This window comes from Chelmon rostratus, chromosome 9, assembly GCF_017976325.1.
Source record: "Chelmon rostratus isolate fCheRos1 chromosome 9, fCheRos1.pri, whole genome shotgun sequence".
NCBI classification, from domain to species: domain Eukaryota; kingdom Metazoa; phylum Chordata; class Actinopteri; order Chaetodontiformes; family Chaetodontidae; genus Chelmon; species Chelmon rostratus.
This window is the reverse complement of record NC_055666.1, coordinates 218,599-241,779: the sequence shown is the minus strand read 5'-3', so window position 1 is coordinate 241,779 and position 23,181 is coordinate 218,599. Positions and strand designations below refer to the sequence as shown.

The 23,181-nt window shown below is 38.9% G+C and overlaps 1 protein-coding gene across 1 annotated transcript; it reads left to right on the top strand.

Moving 5' to 3' along the window:
* The first annotated feature begins 6,741 nt into the window (after positions 1 to 6,741).
* On the top strand, positions 6,742 to 18,057 carry tmem129 (transmembrane protein 129, E3 ubiquitin protein ligase). The gene is made up of 7 exons (XM_041944771.1): positions 6,742 to 6,982; positions 8,607 to 8,665; positions 9,661 to 9,918; positions 12,866 to 13,026; positions 13,116 to 13,275; positions 13,351 to 13,423; positions 13,621 to 18,057. Exons 1-7 carry the CDS (start codon positions 6,778 to 6,780, stop codon positions 13,803 to 13,805), a joined length of 1,101 nt encoding a protein of 366 aa, XP_041800705.1. The 5' UTR covers positions 6,742 to 6,777; the 3' UTR covers positions 13,806 to 18,057.
* The last annotated feature ends 5,124 nt before the right edge of the window (positions 18,058 to 23,181 follow it).

Below are 23,181 nucleotides of genomic sequence, written 5' to 3'. Positions count from 1 at the left end.
AGTGTACATGTGAGACCATCGAATAAACTCTTGGGCTGTGTTAAAGTAACTCTTTTCTGAGAGTTGATCTATTGACTCCTATCAGGAGTTAAAACTGAACATGTACAGGAGTTAAAATATGACTCCCATTCAGAGTACAATTAACTCTTATATTTAGTTAAATTTATGTTAACTCTTTTTCAGTGTTAACAGTCAACTATTAATATGTGTTGTATTTTACACTAATGGAGTTAATATTTCAAGACACTAAAATGCTTTTTTTAGGTAAAATAAATATGAAATACACCAAATAAATTACTTTAATTCTTCTCTTTATTTAAAACATTGAGACATTAGGTTAGCAACACTTCGCTGCATGAATACATACTTGTGAACCAAGTTATACTTTGGTAAAATCATTTATCTAACAATAAGCTTTGTTAAATAACATTGTTCTTCAAGTAGAAAATAAGGTAAAACCTCAAATCAAAAGACACTGTTATAATGGCAGCTTAAAGGTTGCAAAACAATGTTATAAAATGTAAGTCAAACAAAAAAAAAAAGGTTATACAAAAGCATTTTTCATTGTTTCAACAAATAATCTCAACTAGATTTCTACGAATTCTTTGGAGAAAATACATCCAGTGCAAACTTTGACATATTGAACACATTTAACAAATGTGACTTACTTGTAATGCAGGATTACAGACATAATGTAAACAGTTCAACTCATCATTAAGCATTGACCACATTTTAATCTTAAATTTTTCCCTGGATACAGTCCATGAATTAGTTTGAGGTGCCTGAACAACAGCAGAGCTGTACCAAAGGATGACGCACAGAGGAAACATCTCAGCATTTTAGCTAGCTGAACGCACTACTGCTTGTTCAACAACTTTGCTCTTAACTCTTTGACTCTTGGAGTTTCTTCTGTGGTGTCAATATCAATGTTGTACAGTGTAGTCTGTAAAAATGTGTACAGGCTGGAGAGAGCATCATCATATTTCAGACTGAAAACAAAATGAGACTTGAACAGCTCATCAAATGCAACCAAAGATGTACTTGACTGACATGGAAGAAGCTTCCCATCCAAGACTATGTAGAAGCTGAAAACCTGTGCTCGTGAGGTTCCTGTGGCCAAAAGATATGGCTGGGGGTTTCGCTCTGCGGTAAGGTGATCCTCCAAGCTCTGGCACGCCTGAAACACAAAGAAGCATTGTCACATAAGCAGTTAACTACAAAAAAATGTTACAAAATACTGGAAAAGATCATGTGGCTTTTACAAACCTTCCGAAACAGCACTAAATGATCTGCAGCCTCTGCAACACTGATCTTTTTTGGCCGCTTACGTCCAGCTGGTTGAGGTGTAAGCAGATGCATCAAGACAAGAAGGGAGGCCATGTCGCTGTCCCACTCTGCAGACAAAAATCAACATATTTTACCTAAGAATATCTTTCTCTACATTTTTACCCTGTACACAACATAGTAGCCTCTCCTAATTGCTTGTTATTTAAAAGATAAACAGGAGGCAGTAATAATCAGATATACTCCCATTTGCTTAAAAAGTTATGGCAACTTATGATATCGCAAACAAATCCTTAACAATATAATACCTGGCTCCTCATCAGCAGTGTCAGACTCTTCATTTAGGGCAGAGTTGAGGTGTTTTTTCAGAAGAGGTGTCTCTCTCAGGCTCCTGGCCTCTCGGATGATCTTGTCTTTAAAGCAGGTGGTCCACTTTTCCAGGAACCTGGATGAAGTCTCTGATCCAAACATCAGCAAGAAATCCTGCAAAATCTAATGTAAAGTGGAAGGAACTACCATTACAATCATATCAATTGAATAAAATTTATTTTAAGAAATATTATTCAAATGTTTCCTACCAGTCCTTTAGTGTCCAAGAAACGAGGGAACATTTGGAGAATGTCTGCTGACTGCTGTGGATCATGGATCATCTGTTGGCGATAGAGGAATGTTTCTCTCATCTTCTGCAAGACTAAGTCATGGTCGGTTGTGTGGTGAAGAAGAGACATTGCTTCCATGCAGCCATCTCCTGATTGCTGGTCATTGGTGGGGCCAACTGTCCTTGAAGATGTGGGACCTCCTTTACGCACCACTTTGTTGTGGGAAGTTGATGCAGTTTTAGACTGACGTTGAACTGTCTTCACCCTCCACTCAAGAAAACCTTTGTTGCTCTGGATGTCATAGAAATGTTCCTGGAAATAATAATATCTGTGGTTAGAGTTCTGACACTTTAAAGTTTCAAAGGAAAGCAAATAGTAAAATTCTGAAAAAGATCAGTATTTCACACTGTATTTACAATGCAAACTCACATATCCCTTTTTTGAGTATGGATCCTTCAAAGATGGGAAGAGTGACACAATCCCAAGAGCATGAAACTCCTTGGTTGTTTTGGCTACTGCTCTCCTAAAATATATAAAAACTGTTTGTGAAAAGATTCTTTCCTTCACTGAAAAAAAAGAAAATTTAGGTACTAGCATCAAGCTTCTTACCCTTCCTTTTCACGCATGTGAGCCACAATGATGTTCACCATTAATCGCCGAGTTGAATCTTTCAAACTCCCTGTGTCTTCATACTCCTTGATCACGGTCATCCCTGCTGGCTTTGAGGTCAGAATCTGCTCCACCACCTAATTGGAATAGATTTTTAAAAAGATCATAGCAGCCAAAAGTACTGATTATTTAAGGAAACATCAATCTGTCACAAAAAAATATCAATTAGGATTAGGCTTTCAATATCTGTAGTCCCTGAGTTTAATCTGCATCCTAAATTACGCTAACCAACTGGCAAACTGTCAAGAATGTAAATTATTACACTTACACTTCTTGCACGGGTGCTGTCCATATCAGGTTGAGCAAGTTGATATCCGGCATCACTTGTTTCACTTCTTGGGCTGCTTAAGCTCGAGATGGACAGTGTATCTGTTAGACTTGAGGAGGAGGATCCTTCACCTGGCTGCAGAAGTGCGAAATCTGAGGATAAAAAAAAAACATCAGTGTATAAGGCATAACCCTGACCACCAAAATCAACATTACTACTTGCTATCAACAGAGAATAGTTACTTAGTATTTTCATTCTGAACACAATAACATTCCCTACCACATGGTGTGAGTGTTATATACTCGGCCAGGTCTGCACTGTCAGCGTTGTCCTTGGAAAGGTCTGGTGGTTGGAGGTCTGAAAAGCAGACATTTGGTTGTACTTTTTTTTAAAATATTAAATTATTTTGATTAAAAAAAAATTAAACACTGACACATTTCTTTCAAAGGGAACATTTTTCTCAAGAATATCATCACTTAATAATAATAAAACAAACTGACACCACTTTACCACCATCAGTGTAGATGACAAAACAGACATCTTTAACTGTCGCAAGCTCCGGAAAGACATCCTCATCCACCTCTATTCCCTGGTCATCTGTGATTTTCAGCATTGTATCTTCTGGTATCAGAAATTTCTGATGAACTGAAGCATGACAAGCAATACTCCATTAACACATTATCATTACAGCCCCATGAATTACTTAATTCAAAATTAATGTAACTTAACCCAAACCGATAAAATCGGAGAAGCTGATTTCATCCAGTCTAACATATTTCCTTGTCCCTTTGTATTTCACCTTTATCAGCATCTTGAGCACTTAAGGGAAAAAGGAGTTTTAATATAAACATGAATAGCAAAGAATGGATTGTAACTGTAACAATCTGTCTGTGTTGGGGCTGTTACAGTATATAATGCATTATTTTTAACCATTTTTAAAGTAAAGGAGGCCCAGTGTGGTGTAGGCAAAAATTATATTTTGAGAAAAAATTGGGTGGGCTCTCTTTTCCCATTTAAAACCATTTGCCAGTAGAAAAAAGTTACTGGCAGACTGAAAAACAGCAACAGTTTGTGTAAAAAATATGCTTATGCTCAGCATAGCCAATTTACAGAGCTTGCAATCTAATGTCTGCACACAACAGCACTCTAAACAATGAACTGTTATCACTGGTGTTCTCTATTAGCTTAGTCTGCATTTAATCACATTATTTAGCACTACTAGCCGACCGTGTTTCCACCATTTGATTCACAATTACAGTAGTCACGGTCGCGTTGCTTGTCAAAGTTTTTCGTGGTAAATGTGAAGCATTACTGTTACCTGTCAGTGTTCCTCTCGTGAAGGCCCCGGTGTCCTGTCATGCAGCCTTAAGCCGCGGCGTGTCCAGTCCGATGTTGTTACAGAAGTTAGTCTAAAAACGACACGCGCAGTAAATACACAGTAAAACATAGAAACAACCTAACGCGAAGCTAGCAAAACTACTTTTTAACGACACCAGACGTAATGAGAAGAGCCAGTGTTCATTTAATACATGAAATATGAGCGCGACTGGAAGAAGCTAGCTTACCCAGTTGTCTCACTGATAGCAACGTTCAAACACATTCTGCAAGAGTTGGAAAATTGACGTTCTTACTTACAAGTCAGTTAGTCCTGGCCAGTATTCAGTTTTATATTACATAAACCGAAACATATCAACATTAACAACGGTTTAAGAAGTAAAACTGGTCACGTACCTGTCTCTGTATAAGTAGGAGCGAGAGAAACGTTGTGAATGAACTCTCAGGTGGAGGTGATTGACTGCCCTGAACACCCAGTGAATGTACTACTTTTTTCCACACTGCTTAAGAGTAACAGTTAACACGAGCTGGAGTCTCAATGTGTGAATAAACTCCAAAAATTTTACTCCTTCACTGCTTTTTGTCCAACTCCTGATTTTTTCACTCTAGAAATTTGCTGTGTATGCTGCATTCATTCCTCCACATAAGCAGCACTGCATACAGTGCAGCCAACACTTGAGTTTCATCCAGATCGACTTACTCCAGGCGTGCGAAACTCCAAGCACCCACGCACATGCACAATGATGATGTCAAAAAAAAAAACAAAAACAAAAATGGAAAACAGTAAACACAAATGTAAAAGAACAACAAGCTTGCTGAGATGAACCAGAGACAAGATAGCATTCCTGGATTACACTCACAGTTAAGGATATATATTGAGTAGAGGTTTTGGCAGAGATAGAGAGAAAAATAGTTTCCCTTTGGTGTCTCATGATATTCTGGTGTGGGATGCAGACAAGGAACAACATGACAAAAGGCTGAGACAGTTTTTTGATAGAATAAGGAGCATCAGTCTGAAGATGAACAAGGCCAACTGCAAGACTGGAATGAGAGGGGGGCTGAAGCCAGAGCAAGACATGGTCAGAGCAGTAATGGGCAGTGCCACAACCACATGACAAAGCTGCAAAGATGAGGTTCTTAGGCATTGTGGAGCACCTTGATAATGTGAGTGCACCACTCAGAAAGCTCTTGGAAGGGGATGTTTATGGCATTGGAAGCACAGCAGCAACACAGCTTTGAACATTTGAAGAAACTGGTAAGCAATGCCCAGTGCTCAAGATTTATGATATAAATAAGGAAGTCGCATTGCAAATGGATGGCAGCTCTGAAGGATTCAGAGCTGTAACAATGCAAGAAGGATAACCCATGGTATATGGCTCAATGTCTGTTACTGATACACAGAAAATATATGCACAAATAGAAAAAGAATTCCTAGCTATTGTGGTTTGGATGTGAAAAATCTGTATCTAATCAACAGTATGTGTATGGAAGACTGGTACTGGTAGAGTTTGACCACAAATCACTTGAGTCAGTGTTTAAAAAAGGACTGCACAAAACTCCTTCCAGAATACAGAGGATGCTGATGAGGCTGCAGGCTGTTGACTTGCATGTAGCCTACATTCAAGGAAAAGACTTGCATATTGTAGATACATTCAGTAAAGTTTATCTACAAGAGCAGACTGAACAACTACTAGGAGGAATTAGAAGTTCACCTTCCCATCTCAGATGAAAGACAGAGTCAGATCAAAACTGCAACACCAGAGGATGTGAAACTGCAGTTGGTGATGAAAGTGGTTCAGTGAGGGGGCCTGTGCAGGTTAGCCAAGTTCTGGCTAAAATAAAGCAACTACCGGACATTGAGAGAAGAACTCAGTTGTTAAGAAGAACTTGTTTTTAAGAACTACAGACTACTGAGAGAAAAAATTCAACTTAAGATCATCAAATGCGAGGGGGGGAAGGGAGAGCAAGAGACTGAATAATAAAAATAAAATTTTAAATTGGGATCTTATAGGTACAAAATAATTACACTTATTTAATACAAATAATGCTTCTGGTTCACTTTTTGATAATGATGATAACTCCAATTTTGCATTTTGAAGTAATGGAAATACATTTTTTTTTTTACTAACTACAAAAAGGAAAATTCTATTTTGAGGATAAATCTAAATGGAAAACGACTGCATTCCCGTTTTTGAAACTGTGATGAGATAGCTTTTATTTTGATGGGGTTTTGGTCGGTATGATCTGATACGTCACACGCACTGCGTCAGGCAGTCAGGAAGTAAGTGAGTTGATATCAAGAAAAACAACGTATAACCTGTATTATGTTCAGCATCTTCAGTAAAGGTTATTAAACTACACTTCTTGTCCGTCCATTTCGTGACAGAAACGTTCTACAAATATTGGTGATTTCGTTTGCTTTCCATAAAGAGTGAAATTATTGAATGAATGGATGAGACACGGACCTTATGTCTCTCCACTGTAGTAGTTTGCTTAATTAGTTTTCAGAGCAGTAGATGGCAGCACGCAGCATACCAGTTGTCTTTGAGTCGCGTAGAAGAAGAAACTTGAAAGGAAGTAGTGGACTTTACATCGGTGGCCCAAAGGCAACGTTAGTCGTAAATGGAGAGCCCAGAGTTAACTTTTACTTTAGCTTACATAGTGTTCGCTTTCTGCTTCGTGTTTACGCCCAACGAGTTTCACTCTGCTGGTTTAACCATCCAGAATCTGTTTTCATCCTGGCTGGGAAGTGAGGATGTTGGCTTCACCCAGTACCATATCAGGAGGACTAGCATTACTGTACTGGTTCATTCCGCACTGCCTTTAGGTAAAACTTGACACTCTTATGCATAAAAGTGTAGTGATTTGACTAACGTTAAGTCAGTATTCATTAATTATGATGAATTGAGTTGTGAGATGAGTTGATTGTGTTGCCGATGGCTGCTAAGTATCGCGAGAACCGGACCACGGAGGTGAGTATGGCGGCGCCATACCCCACCCCATACCCCCAATTATATTGTAATGGTGTACCAGTAACACTGAGAGGTACACACACACAAACACAGAGAGGTCAACATCAGATTCAGAAACACATAACCTCAAATCTCATGTTATTGTTTGTATGTCTGTCCATTATGTCTATGTTATTTCTCTTCTGTGTCAAAAAAAGGGGGGGGGGGGCACGAGTTAGCTAGTGCACACAGTTTACCAGCAGTAGCTCTGTTGGACAATCAAGCATTAAATTATTTGTGGTAAGGTGAAACATTAATTTAGTTAAGTCCCATACTTGGCAACAGTTGTAAATAAATATGGAAGCCCATATTTGTTACGGCTAACCGTGTTCCTGGGGATTTGGCTAAATGATAACAAATTTTCTTCTTTCTGTCAGACTGTATGGCTTGTCTGACTTCCTTATCGACCTGCAACATTAGCATAATGCTGTCAAACGTCTTTCCTTGATACTTAGAAAAAAATACAAGGTCAGATCATTAAAACCGTACATACTGTCTTGTCATTTGAATATTTATATATATATTAAAGCAGGATAAGTCTTTGAAAATAAAATGTCAGACAGCTCTTCCATTCTTCTTTTGGTATGGTCATCAACCACCCATATGAGTATGTGAAAAGTAATAAGACACATTGCTAATAACATTTTCGTAATCCTACACCTAAACCACCATATCCTGAACAGACACAAAAATTATTGTACAGACACTAATGTTACAAAGTAAAAATTTCATATTGGAATATTACATAGCACACTTAGCAAACTACTCAGTCCAGCATGGCAAGATGGGAAATATGGGCTGTATGAAGGAAAACTTTTATTTATTATATTTCTGTGCAGAGCTGGTGCTGACAGCTGCATAGATTAAAATCAGAACATATCTTTTGTGTGAGTGGTGTGAGTTGGAAAAATGCGTCTGATAAAGCTTGTCAGCAAATTTCCCATCAAAAGCAAGGTTAGGTTAAAGTAAATAGTGTTGTTATTACGAACCATAATATCACCTTACATAGCCAAATATAACGTTAGTCATATCTCTGCAGTTATTTTGGTGAAAGCATTGCTAAAGTTGTGTAATCAGTGCTGCATTACTCTACACAGACACGAGCATTGTAAAGTAACTTATTTCAAATTAAAGTAACTAGTAATGTGTCATATATTACATTTTCAAAATGTAATATATGACACTTTCACAACACTGGTTATCCACATCATTGTTACATTTCAAGTACAGACAACACAACAAAGTCGTCAGCAAATGTTATCACGGGTTGCATTGTACGTGTTTGGTTCCATATTTGTGTATGTGGCAGGGCAGTGTAGGTTTGTTGTGTGCCTAACATGGGATTGTAGTAGATGTAATCGGTTTATGATGGGTCAGTTGGTGCTGTTGTTCATATTATGTGCATTTTGCTTACGACCATGTTGTTGTTCATCTCTCTAGGTTACTACATAGGAATGTGTATTGCTGCTCCAGAGAAAAACCTGGGATACATTCACCAGGTCAGCCTGTCTATCTGTCAATCTGCAGATTTATGAACACGCTTTTCTTGTCACTTGTCAATGTGCACACATGCATTACATCATATGTCTCTAAAAACTGGCACTTTACACTACTGCACTTTATGTCTGTGTATGAATGGGTATTTTAATGTGAACTCCTTGTGTACTGTTTTTTTTATATATATTCCTTCTTTTCTTTACTCGTCTACCTCCTATGTGTCTGTCTGTCTATTACCTGCCAAGGGACTACAGGTGTAAATTAGCAGGCTTGCTAACTCCGACACATTTACACATGTACTCACATACTGATGTTCATTAATGTGTATTGTCCCTTTCAAATAAATAAATAAATAAAAACTAACTGTTGAATTTCCCGTAATTCAGAGTTGGTAAAGTGTGTAATGATGTTATTGATGAGATTTATTGTGGAGCTGCAAATGTTTTTGTGCACATTCTATGCTAGATTTAGGCAGGTCTAAGGTACCAGATTCAGTAAACAAAAAAAGAGTATCCACGCACTAGATTCATGGCATAGTAGTGAGAGGAATATTAGAACTTAGTACCTAAGACCCCAACATAGAGAAGGCCCTCAGAAATTGTGGAATTAAACATGTGTTTTTATCTACAATTTTGAATTTTTACATTAGTGAAGTAAAATGTTATAGTTAGCCCATGGCATTTTACTCAATACAGGTGAAAGCGATGGGATTTAAATCAGTCACTCTTCCCTACTCCAGTCATTGCGTTTAATTAATCTGGGGTTCACATGGGTGCCGAACTGTGGGGGCTGTACGGATCATGGATCAACTATTTTGTATTACACCACTAATAATTTTTTTTTTTTTTTGCCTCAGTAATTACATGTACAGTCTTTGACTTGCACATGTCCTTTACTTGATTATGTATGGCGCATTACAGATGTTCTTCACACTACCTTATTGGCAGTAGTTAAATGTTCCACATGTGTCAGCTGTGTTGTCATGTTGTTTCACCAGGTGAGTCACAGCTGGAGAGCATTTCTCCTCCTCTCCGTCTGCCTCCAGTTGGCCAGCTGGACGCTCATCATCTACTGGTCTCGCCATCACTGGCACAACCATCCAATCAGTCGGGCACTTCAGGCCCATGTACAGCCTCCTCACTTCAGCTGGGGCTCCGTGGCAACCAGCATCAACAGTGAATTCAGACACATAGATAAGTTTGCTACAGGAGCACCTGGAGCCAGAGTTATCATTACTGACAGCTGGGTATTAAAGGTGAGTAAAACAAAACTTTTACTTGCATTCACATTGTTTTGGTGAAATTAGGCATGTCCAAACAATGGCCATGCAATTAAACTTGTATTTGGCCATGTGCTGCCCAACACATAAATATGGCCCTTCAGTAATTTTAAAATTAAACTTGTGTTTGGCCAGCTGGATATATTAAAATGCAGTTCTCATTCTTAGCGCTAGGGGTCATTATCACCATACAAATTACTTGTTAGATAGCATCAATTAATCATTCTTCCACAGGAGAAACTGAGTTGACTAACAAACAGTAGCTGTCTGGCCATGACAGGTAGACAGTTCTGAATCAGTGCTATGCAATGAGATTTTTAAAGAAAAAGGTCAGTCATGGGCTTGTGTTGCACGCATAAAACAATTTGTGAAGCTCATACTTTTTGACAAATCATTGAAGCAACACTGGGAAATTGTCTTCACTTACACCTACACCAATAATAACCTGTCAAAGTCTTTCTCTGTTGATGTGGAAGGAGGTTGGAGCTTACTGAAATGTAATGATGCTCTCTGATGCTGAGAAATTGACTAAATTGTCTTCTGGGAGGATACACCCAGACCCAGTAGTTGTGCCCAGCTTTCTGTGTCCATGCAATGTTCTCATTTTTTTTCTACCAAGAACCTGTTTGCCCAGTAGTATTTGACAGTTTCACCAATTCTCTCTAAGATAGCATGTGCAACAAAACTGCATGCAAAAGTGTAATGCATAAAAAAATAAAATTTTCAAAATAAAAGTTTTGAAAATTTCTTTATTGTGTATGGAAAATTTAGGTTTATTTTTCAAGGTCATGACTTGGCAGATATAGGTAGCCAGGTTAAGTGCGTTTAACTAAAAAATCTGTCATTCAGTGTTGCACTTCTGCCATTCAGTACAACAAAGAAGTGATGGTATACCACAGTCTCCTCCATTATGCTAAATGAGAAAAGCCATGTGTTTTTGATAATTAATTGAATGATCAGACAAATGAAGTATTTTCACTTTTGTAACAAAGACAACACTGAAAATTGATCAACTTTTAGTAAATTTAATCATTTGAAAGCATTACTAGTTACCTAAAGTCGGATCATCTGATCAGCTGAAATGAAAAGTTTTGTCCAACAGACATGGCCACTCTTGGAATCACACACTGGACTCAACATAGTTGAGGTTTAAAATTCTGCTGTTTTGGAGTGGGAGCTCGACATGAAGAACAGCTGTCATCACGGTATTGCTGTCATTACAGACAATGCGCGAAATATGGATGTAGCGGTGACAGAGTGTGGACTGTTTCCAAACATTAAGTGTTTTGCACACACTTTAAACTTGCTTCACAACCAGGTTTGAACGTTGAATTTTTTGCACATGCTTAAGTCATGGCTGGTATACTTTTATTTTATTTTATGAAAGCAGGAAAGCAGAAGCGCATTAAGTCAAAAACTAATTTTATACGAAAAAAAATGCTGTGGTCATTGATTTAATTGATTTAAATGAATTTTTAAAAAGTAATTTTTCTTCCTTTCTTTTTTTAAAATATCACATTTTATCAAGATATGTAGATTATTTTGTTCTTCTGTTTTGGGAACATTTCCTTGTGGTCCTTCCACCACTGCAGGGGACTTGAGCTGATGTCTGCACCAAGTAGTTGCAGTTGTATTTTGACTTGGTACCTCTGTGATGGAGTAGTCGAGGATGTTGTCCTCTTAAAGAACCTTCCACGTGTTTGTCATTTCTTCGCAAACACGTGGAAACAAACACTTCGACACAGCTTAGCCCTGACCAGCCAGAATAGCCTCCATCTCTGACATGGCTTTGCACTTCACTTGCTCAGTCTTTTCATTTTTGATGTAAGTTGTTCTAAACCTGGGATTCACAAGGGACACCATGTCCAACAAGTTGTTGGTGGCAAGGTCATCAGTCTTAATATTCAGGCAACCCAGAATCAGGGTTTCATTAGATTGAGTACGTTTAGTGTTGTCCTCCTGAAGGGCCAAGATGCTAGAATTGAACAGATAAAGTGCTGGTTTGACACACATTATGACACAGTGACATAGTCCTCATCTGATAATGCATTTGTGAATTCCTGGACGGGCCTTAGAGCATTGTGGACAAGCGCATGGACTTCTAAGTCGGATTAGAATGAGGTGACATGTTTTATTTTCTTTTTGTTTTGTTTTTTTTGAGTCCACGACTTTTGCAATAACTCACTCCAGCACCCGCTCTGTCTGCCTAGAGCCCCACATAAGAGGGTTTTCTGTTTTGATGAGAAATCAGAAACTACTCACAACCTTCCTGCATACAGCAACAGCATGCAGCACGCTCTGTGATCTCCCTCCATTCTGAATTGGTGTTTACTCAGTTAGGACAACACTTGACTGGTGGGTGTGCTTAGTTAGTTTGGTGTGTCTATGATTGTGTATGGGACAGGGAGAGAGAGAGAGCTAGTCTCCTGCATGTTAACGTAGCCTGCTTTTTTTTTTTTTTATAAAATGCACAAAGAATATCTCACCATAAAACCAAAGTCATCTGCCATATAGCCTTGAAAATTATATTAGAATATATTGGATATATTTGATACATGGTGCTTCTCTATTACTAACACATTCGTCATCTTTAAAAGGTTTGCAGCTTTAAGGCTCCATAATGAGTCCTCCCTCTACTTACTATAACATCATACTACATTTTAGATAATGGAATGTCAAAGTAATGCAAATAGCTACGAACTTAAAGAGAGCACACACAGCAAGGTGCAGACCAGTATGAGCTTCAGTGCAAGTATATTAAAATTATAACTCTACTCCAGTAAACCACTTTAAAACATTTTTTATTTTTTGCCTTCTTCAGGGTGGTTGTGTCCCTTTTACTGTGTTTTGATTTTGATGGTATTCTAAATCATAAAAGTACTTACATTCATCCACGTGCCTGGCCCTCTTTGTCTTTGTCTAGGTGACCACTTATCACATCTACATGGCCTTACAGAGTGAATGTCATGTGACAGTGACAGAGTCTAGACAACACCAGCTTAGTCCAGACTTGGCCTCCCCTGCACAGATCTTGACCCTGAGAGTGGACAGCATCAACCCTCATATCAGACCCTTTGACATCAGGTATGAGTATGTGTTTGCATTAAGACCAGCTTGGTTCTTGAGCTGTCAGTACAAAACAGCATATGACATGTTCAAGACATTCTTTCCAGGCTCAACTCTACAGAATATGCAGAGCTCCGAGAGAAGATCCATGCTCCCATTAGAAATTCTGCCAATGTAGTGATCCACCAAACCATCAGTGAACTCTTCCTGGAAACATTCAGAGCACAGGTGGACCTAAATCAACCATACACACTCCCGAGTGCACAGGTACAAACAAAACCTATCCGTCTGATTTCAATAAAAATGCACAATGAATCATGAATTTTCTCTCTTCATACACAGGAGATGGAGCCCTGTATTGGCTGTATGCAGGTTCCGGCAAGCACAAAGCTGGTCAGACTCTGCCACACAGAAGGTAACTCTCTCTCTGTCTCTCTGTCTCTCCGTCTCTCTCTCTTTCTCTCTCTCTCTCTCTCTCTCTCTCTCTCTCTCTCTCTCTCTCTCTCTCTCTCTGTGCGTGTGCGTCTGCGTGTGCATGTGTGTGTGTGCGCGTGTGCGTGCGCGCAAATTAATGTGGCTGTGCTTAAGACTCTCTGACGATGTGTGTTATAGGAGTTGATAATGAGTCAGAGTGCCAGCAGTGTTTCTGCAGACCCATGTGGTGTCTTTCCTGTCTGGGTCGATGGTTCGCCAGCCGCCAAGACCAGCAAAGACCCGACACCTGGTTGTCCAGCACAGTCCCCTGCCCCACCTGTAGAGCCAAATTCTGTATACTGGACATCTGTGTGGTCCGCTGACAAGACCCACATACTGATCCAAATGACTTTTTCCTCTGGAAATTATGTGGAAGTGTTTTTGAGCAACATTCAGCCGCAAGCTTCTGGAAGAGAAGGAGTGGACAGATCATTTAACTGAACTTAGGTACATATTGTCTGTACCTGTCTATTCTATGCTTTCAATAAGGAGTGATTAATTAAGGTAAAGATATAAAACTGATAAACATTTGGTTTGAACCTCAACATAGTGTTGTGACATCTTGCTTGTTTATAGAGTTTACCCAGAAAATCTTCCGACAATTATATGACGAGGACTTACATCACTGTTCATACATAAAGAGCCAACATCAAGGGTCACTCACTCTTGTTTACATCAAAATATAAATGTACCTGATTATTCACATGTATGCTCTGAGTTGGAATAGTCAATCAGACACTAGAATTAAATTACACATACTGTGACTGAGACCTGTCCCCATTGTGTCCTGGGAGAAGCTGCAAGCCTATCAACAGAGTTGTTAAAACATGTATTTATTAAATGCATTATAGGCATTTTCACTTTGACTTGTGACAGTTTGCAGTTGAGTAGAGCTATGTGCTATGTGAGGTCATCAGACTCCATGTAAAAATAAGAATAATGAAAAGTGCAATTTGCCAATAGGTGCAATAAAGCAGCAAAGTCTGTACACAGCCTAGTCTTGTCAACCAAAACAATTAAAATCCTCTGTGTGGCGTTGTCGTGGATGTGCATGGCCTTTAACTTTTGTGTTATGTGTGCCAGCAGTTCCTCCAGTCTCCAACCTCTGTGCTAAGCTATGCAAACACATCTAAGGCTGACAGTATCTCTGTACAGGATGCTCACAGATGAAACTGATATTTCATCCTCTCATCTCAACCGACATAAGACAGCAAACAAGTACATTTCCCTGTATTTCAGGGAATTTCAGTTCCTTAAAACTAAATTAAATGGAAAAGAAAGAGCAGATAAAGTAAGCATATTCATTAATACAAGACTTGTTTTTCTGATATTGTGTCCTCCATTGTGCTCTCTTTCATCTTCTTGCTCCTTATGCCACTGTAAGCAGTGAAACTCACCTCCTCCTTAAGGGCTGAAGATGCTCAGTAGCATTTTCCCATCAATACATCATCCCCGCATGAAAACATTAGCAAAATTGCTGTGAAAGTACCTCCAAGATAAATCAGTCACCTACTGTGTCTGAAATTGTGCAACAGCAAGGCAAATTAGGTGGGAAAGCTGATATATGGAGCTACAGCACAGGCATACATTTAGTGGCCACTTTATTAGGTATATTAGGATACCTATCAGTTATCCTGCCAGAAGTACCCATCAGGAGATGTGTAGATTGTGGCTATAAAAGAATGCACATGGTCATTTTCCTCAGATCTTGTTCATTGAAATGAGTCTTGGCCTACAGAAGTGCTGCTGATTGGATGTTTTTTTATTTTCCTCACCATCCACTGTAAACCTTGCAGACTGCCTTGCTGACTAAAATGAAGATTGTGGCCGCAATGTAATTTGCATATGAGTACTGAAAGTGTATGAAACTTTATTCTTTGGAATATAGTACATGTGACAGAAAGCACAGAAATCTCGGAACTGGAAATGATGCACCTGGATGTTTTTAATCTTGGCAACAAACAGCTTTTAATTTTTGGAAAGAAAAAAAAAAAACAACCAAACAAACAAACAAAACAAACAAACAAAAAAAAAACAGTAAGTCCTGCTGCTGTTTCAGCCTATTCTTTGGTGGTGGGGCCGAGCTGGAATGAGATGACAAAACATTTTGGCTAGTGTTGATGTTACTTGGGAACACTGTCAAAGTAGACGAGTGACCATCCCAGAATTATGATGACTTAACTCAAGATATGGTTTCTAAATATGAATGTAAACTAACAACACAACGTTATAAATAAGCCATATTCATAGCAACGTTGCCAACAGACCGTTCAAAAGAGTTTCTGTCATCATATCCCCTGCTGTCCTGCTGTCTCCCGCTTCCCAAATACTCCTGCCTGGGAGGGAGGGGGCGGGACAGTCACATGACACTGTGTTGCGCTTTCAAAATTAAAGGTTGTGAGTTACAGATTTCAAAACCAAATATGTTTCTCCTCCGCGGTATAATTTTTGTTTGAGACAAATGAGCCTGTCTCCAATATCGGAGGGGACAAGACTTGTGGTATTCTGTGTCTGGTTGTTTTGACATTCAGTGATCTGTATGCCTACCAGAGGAGAGAAGTTGGAACAGGTTGTGTCCAGGATGTGAGGGGTCTGATGCTTTCTGCAGTCTGGAGGTGTGTAAGTCCTGAATGAAGGCTTGGTTGGCATTTTCTGAGCAGTCCTTATAGTCTGTAGAGGACCAGCTGTCCAACCTCCCGTCTGTATGCAGACTCGTTACCATCTCGGATGAGGCTGATGACCGTTGTGTCGTGATCCACTGACAGGTGGAGGCTGGCACAGTGAGCTGACTTTTGAGTGGAGGATTTCTGGGATGATGCTGTTCAGCAGATCTGTCCACAAACAGGATACTTACGTGTGTCCCTTGGTAGTCGAGATGTTGCAGGATGTAATGCAGTCCCATGTTGACTGCATCCTTCACCCACCTGTTTGCCTGGTAGGCAAATTTCAGGTGGTGCAGAGTGTAAATGGTTTTTTGATGCCCAAGGCGGGTTGTGTCTGTTTTGGTATTGATGTCAGCTTATCAAACCTGTACTAGAATGTATTCATTGCCAATTGAAAGCTGTCCTCCAGCTTTTTGGTCTAGCACCTCTTGGTTACACAGGACTCTGTCCCTGCTTCTGTGGGCCTCCTTCTTAGCCTGGTGAAGCTGCTTGAGTTTAGCCGAGAACCATGGTTTATTGTTATTGTATGTGCAGAAGGTTTTAGTTGGCACACACAAGTCCTCGCAAAAACTAGTGGAAGATGTCACAGTGTTAATGAGTTCATCCAAATCTGTTGCAGCAGCCTCAAACAAGTTCCAGCTATGCATCAGTTGTCCATCTTTCACAGGCTTAACTATAGGCTTAGTAGATTTCAATTTCTGCCTATAGGTTGGAAGTACATAGAGCAAACAGTGAGTGGAAGCCCCAAGGCGGCACATGGAAAGTGCAATAGGCATCCTTCAATATTGTGTAGCAGTGGTGTAGTGTGTTACTGTCCCTTCATGTGAACAATTTATGGGCTGTCTGTATATTGGTAGTTCATGGCTGAGAATTGCTCTGTTGAAGTCCCTAAGAACAATGAGCTGGATATCTGGATGTTTCTGCTCCATGTTAGTAATCTGGTCAGCCAGGTGTTGTAAAGCCTCACCCACACAGGCCTGAGATCGGATGTAGACACAGACCAAAATAAACGAGGAGAACTCCTATAGTGAATAAAAGGGTTTACAGTTTGTGAATATAGTCTTGAGGCCTGCACGATTTCTGTGATATCTGTATACCAACCTACATTAACGCAGAAGCTCTCCTGGTTTTCCCCGGTCTTCTTGGAAAAAGTTGATGCTCAAGAGGTTTACCACACTGTCCAGTATGTGCTCACTGAGCCAGGTTTCAATAAAGCACAGGCCAGCAGATCTGCAAAAGTCCATGTTTGTTCTGTTTAGGAGCAGCAGTTCATCTATCTTATTTGTCAAGTGCTCCGGCTCGTTCTGACTCCCCTTCTGATGAATACAGCAAGTTCTAAATGTTTCCCACAGGTTTTGATGATGTCACATTGGTGACAGAGTATTTGATTTGCAAGCACATAGCCTTCAAATATTCCAACTAAAAGTGGAAGGCCAGTTTTTCTCTTCAAACAAAGGACTTACTTAGTAGTCAATGCAGTCCTGCCAATAATCCAAACATGCCTCAGAGTATAAAAACTATTCAACCTTTTCTCCTCTGCCCCCTTCTTTTTTTTTTTAAATAATCTGTTATTTTATATTCTTCCATTTTTTTGTTTGTTTGCCTCGTCATCAGACTTCATCACCACAGAAACAATATGTACTAACCATCTTCTGTTCTCTCCGAGAATTGATGCAGAACAAATTCTAAAAGCAATTTCTGTGTTTTTATTCATTTTAGTTATTTACCCCTTATTGCATGTTTGACTCGTTTTTGATATCATACATTCATTCATTCTGTCTTGATGACTTAATGAATTTACCCATTAATTCATGCATTTATTCACTCATCCATTGTCATTGTACATGTGTGTATATGCCTACTTAGTTTAATAAATGCCTTGATTTATCATCAGGTCATTGTATTTGTGTGTTCCGTTATTACAGAGATGGTCAGAGTTTACAACTTTCAGAAAGTCATTGTTAGTAGGAGTATCCTCGTTCTCTAAAACCAAATGCTGCAAAGTGCCTATTAAAGACAGAACAGATCTCAGACCTTTCCTGTGTTTGTAAACAGTAATGATGTGTTTTGTAGGTGGAGCCAAGCTGTTGGCAGAAAGTGTCAGCTCTGAAGTAGCTACCGCCAAAATCAACAATGTTGGAACAATGAATCATCCAGACACCTCCAATTATTTAACTGGTTTGCCAGCCTAAGACAGGTTGTCTGACCCTGATAAGCTAACCTTGAGCAATGGGGTGAGGTTTCCCAATTGGTACTTATCGGGTTAGGTCAAGGATCCAATTAAACAACCAAACGACCAAGATTGTAGATTGATTATAAAATTAATATAGGCATACTACACCGTGTACACTTACATATTTTAAAAATGTGCTGTGTTTGTATGTTTTGATGTAATCAATATACACGATTTGAGGCCAATATCAGATTTGTTGATGTTTTGATTGTCGTGGAGATCATATTGCACTTTATTTCCAGCAATATGTTGATGCAACTTCCTATTTTGGACTGTTCTATTGTCATGACAGGGCATGCTGTTTTTACATGCTAGCTAAAATAGTGATAACAGTGTACATCCTGACATCTTTCTCTAAATAGAAAGCGATTAAGTGAAATACATGAATATTATTTGAAACTGTACTTCTTGGCATACAAAGGTAACTGTGCTACCATGCATACCCATTACCTTGTCTCATTAGTGTTGACTGAAGAATTTTTGTCCAGCATTATGTGACAGGGTCCAATCAACAGCAGTCATTAATCATTCTCTTGCACTGTAAAATGAAGCTTCTCCTTGACATCTTACAAATGAATCTTACATGCTTGGCTAACCAAAATCATGTCCAATTTTGTTTAATTACAGCTAGCTACTATCTCGAAATGTAATGAAATAATATTCTGCACTTTATCTTTTATAAACTAAGTTATTAAGGCTAATGTCCAACCACATTTAGAATAACAGATTTCCCTATTCAAAACTATTACAGTGATATATCTCCCTACATTATACAGACTCTGGTATGGGTGTTCAGGTAGCTTACTTGGTGGAGCATGCAATCCATGTACTAAGGCTGGGTCCTTGCTGTAGAACGCTGGGTTAAATTCTGACCTGTGCTCCTTTGCTGCATCTTGTTCCCACACCTCCACTTGGTCACACTCTCCCTGATCAAATACAGGCAAAGCCAAAAACTCTTTATTAAACAAAACAAAAAGACAGCCTCTGGTAACATTACTGTAGCAATATTACATTTCATCCGTTTTACAAAGACTGTGATAGTTATGTGTGTAACAGGTTAATTGTAATTTTATTATTATTATTGTTATTATTGTATTTTATTACTTGAAGGGTTGGTGGAACAAGGTCAAAGAAAATGACAAAAAGTAGAGGGTAAACACAACTGTTTGCATCTCTGTCTGCATGTCTGAATAGTATGTAAAATGGACACTGATGTCCAGAAGTCTTCCGTGTAAAGAGACATCTATGCAGTTTACCCAGTGCACAGGAGGGCATCTCTCAACCTCTGGGTGATGCGTTTTGCGCTGTTTCTGGTTCGAGTTTATCGTAATAATTGTGACACACATAAAGATTCTCTCGCTCTGTAAGCAACTGTAATACAACTAGATCACATTAATTGCAGCAACAACAACTGTGATGTACTTCATCAGATATTTCTGTCACTATTGTATGGTGTAAAATTTATACTCTGTATGTCTGCCTCCCCTACAATACTGTTGTTTATTAGCCTCCTTACTATTAGACAGGTAGCCTACCTAACTGGGAGTGCTGACAGTCAGTGTTATAAATGTCATAGATGGCATGCAACTGTGGCCTACTTTTTGATGGTTAAGAATTTTCTGATAGCCTACTCAGAAAACTTGGGGAGAGATCATGCCACTTAGTCTATAAGACTAGCACAATAGTTTACAAATATTTTATTAAATAACTCCAAACCAGGACAGGGCCATATAGTATATCCAGCTCAGTGTGTCATGGGCATAGGCATTGAAACTGGGGGGGTGTTCCCTCCAATATTGGAGACAGGCGCATTTGTCCCATACAAAATTATACCGCAAAAAGTTTGAAAAAAAAATTGATTTTAAAATCTTTAACTCACTTGCATTTATTTTGAAAGCACAACACAGCATCATGTCACTGGCCCACCTCTTCCCTCACCAGCTCTGGGAGTATTTGAGATGCAGGAGACAGCAGACAACAGCAGAGGGTGTGGTGACAGGAACTCTTTTGAACGAGGTAAAATGGTCTTTAGGGAACGTTGCTATGAATATGGCTTGCTTATAACGTCTTGTTGTTAGTTTACATTCATATATAGAAACCATATCTTTTGAGTTAAGTCATCATAATTCTGGGATGGTCACTCCATTATTTAACTGCTAACTTTGTCAGTGTTCCAAAGTAAAGTCAACACTGGCCAAAATGTTTTGTCATCTCATTCCAGCTCAGTGCCACCACCAAAGAAAAGGCTGAAACAGCAGCAGGATTTACTCTGTTTTTTGTTTTTTTGTTTTTTTAAAACAAAAAGAGTTACGTCAGTGTAAGTAACAGTTACACAACACACAACAACAAGGATTTTTGTTGGCCAAACTGTTGCACTGAATCGCATGGAGTTGTTGGAGAAGAATGACTGCATGCATTCAGGTAGCCCTTAATCTTAAAGAATTGCAATATTCCAGCCTGGAAGTAACAAATGCTTCAACACATACAAATATACAGACCTGGCTGTTTATCAGCTGATCAAAAGTTTAAGACCACAGGCTATAAAAGCCAAAATCTGCTCAAAATTATCATTTTCTGTCGGGCAAAACTGCCCGTTTAGACTTTGCCAGGGAGCATCAAACATGGGACATTCAAAGGTGGAAAAAAGTTTTATTCTCTGATGAAAAAAAATTTAACCTTGACGGTCCAGATGGCTTCCAACGTTACTGGTATGACAAGGAGATCCCACCTGAGAATAAACAGCTGATTTCAGTTTACTTGTTGTTTTCAATAAATTATTTTTTCAAAGTGCTTTTAGTCACACTCCCCCTTCTTGCTTTTGCATATTGTAGCTCTACTTAAAACCTCATTAAAATCCAAATGTGCAAAAGGTAAATTCTAGCGATTTTTCAACTGGTCTTAAGATTTTGATCTGGTCTGTATGTATATATGTATATATATATATATATATATATATATATATATATATATATATATATATATATATATATATATATATATATATATATATATATATATATATTGATAGATAGATATTATACCATAATCAATTATACTCTAATTGAGAAAATGGTAAATGGACTGTATTAACATAGTGCTTTTCTAGTCTGACGAGCACTCAAAGTGCTTTTTACAAAAATAAGTCTGCATTCACCCACATTCATACGATTGCTAGGCAACCTGCTCCTTCTAAGCTTTTAATCATTCACACACTGATGGCGGTTCATCTTGCCCAAGGATACCAAGGATACCTTGACTGCTGAGGCCAGGGATGGAACCACCGATCTTCTGATTAGTGGACAACCACTCTACCTCCTGAGCCACAGCCACTCTAAGGGGTTTAGACTATTGGTTGGACAAAACAGGCATTGTGAATGTGTCACCTTCTACAAAATTATTCAAAAATTATTTCTGCTTTTCAGCAGCTACCAGATTAGCAGTTTTTAAATAGTCATTTAAAGAGTTACCATCAAGATCCAACAGGGATAAATACTATTCACCCATTTTTGCAAATTTGTCCCAGACCCATATTAACGTTCTTAGCTACAGCTGTGTTTATCCCACATTTAACATTAACATTAAGGCTACATAAATGGATTGAATTGAAGATGATGTTATGAGAAAAATTCTAATATTATGAAAAAAGACAGACAGACAGATAGATAGATAGATAGATAGATAGATAGATAGATAGATAGATATCCATTTTCCTCCATCATCTTCATCAGTTCACAAACACTCTGAGCTTTCTTTAGTTTGACAGCTGAAGGGTTAATGATGGATTCAATCTCAAATGTTCCCAGATAATGGAGGTGTTGGTTTTCAATGGAATGTTTCTAGATGAAAGCCAATCTTTCTGACTAGGCTGATAAGATGGTCCCTCCTCCTCATGCCGGAGATTTCAGTCATGCTTCCCTGTCTTCAACTCTCCCCACCTTTGCCCTGAATGTCAAATGCCACACCAGAGACAATAAAACACTGGACTTACTGTACACAAGCATAAAGGATGTGTACAGTTCTTCACCCCTCCCCCCACTGGACAGATCTGTCCGCAACCTGATTCACCTGCTCCCCGCTAATACCTTTGGTGATTAAACAATAGCCAACCAATAAGTATGTGAAGACATGGTCAGAGGAGTCCATGGCACTGAGGGACTGTTTTGACACCACTGATTGGGAAGTGTTGTGCAGTCCACACTGGGAGTACATCGACAGTCTGACAACATGCAGTCAACAGTCTGGCCACAATACAGACACTCACCGGCCTGTACCCTGTGTAGCCACTCAGTCACCTTAAGTTGCACCCTGCACAGCTCCAGGCTGAGGCTGGAATTTTTACATCCTTTTGATGGACTGGTAAGGTTCCCAAAGGTCTATTCATGGGTAATCATGAAATACTAGTTGATTATCAATTGATTATCACTACTATTACATATATATTATTGTAACTCACTATAATAGCATATCTTTTTTATATTCGTGTAACTATGCTTTTTGGAGAACTTGTTCTTTTAAAGTTGAATTTAATGTTTTTAACAATTGTTCTTTTTCTAACAGTTTACAGTCAAAAAAAAAAAAATCCAAACATTTTGCAATTTTCCTAATGTTACATGATGTACATGTCCTATAACCAATACTATACCAGACCAGCTTTAATTTAGGGGAATTGGTAGGCAAAACAGTTGCTCTACTCACAGAGCTGTTAAATCCACTGCAATAGACCAAAAAAAAAAAAAAGAAAATATTCGGGCATGCCCCACCGGGAAGAGGCCGGGCTGGAGGGACTATGTCTCTCGGCTGGCC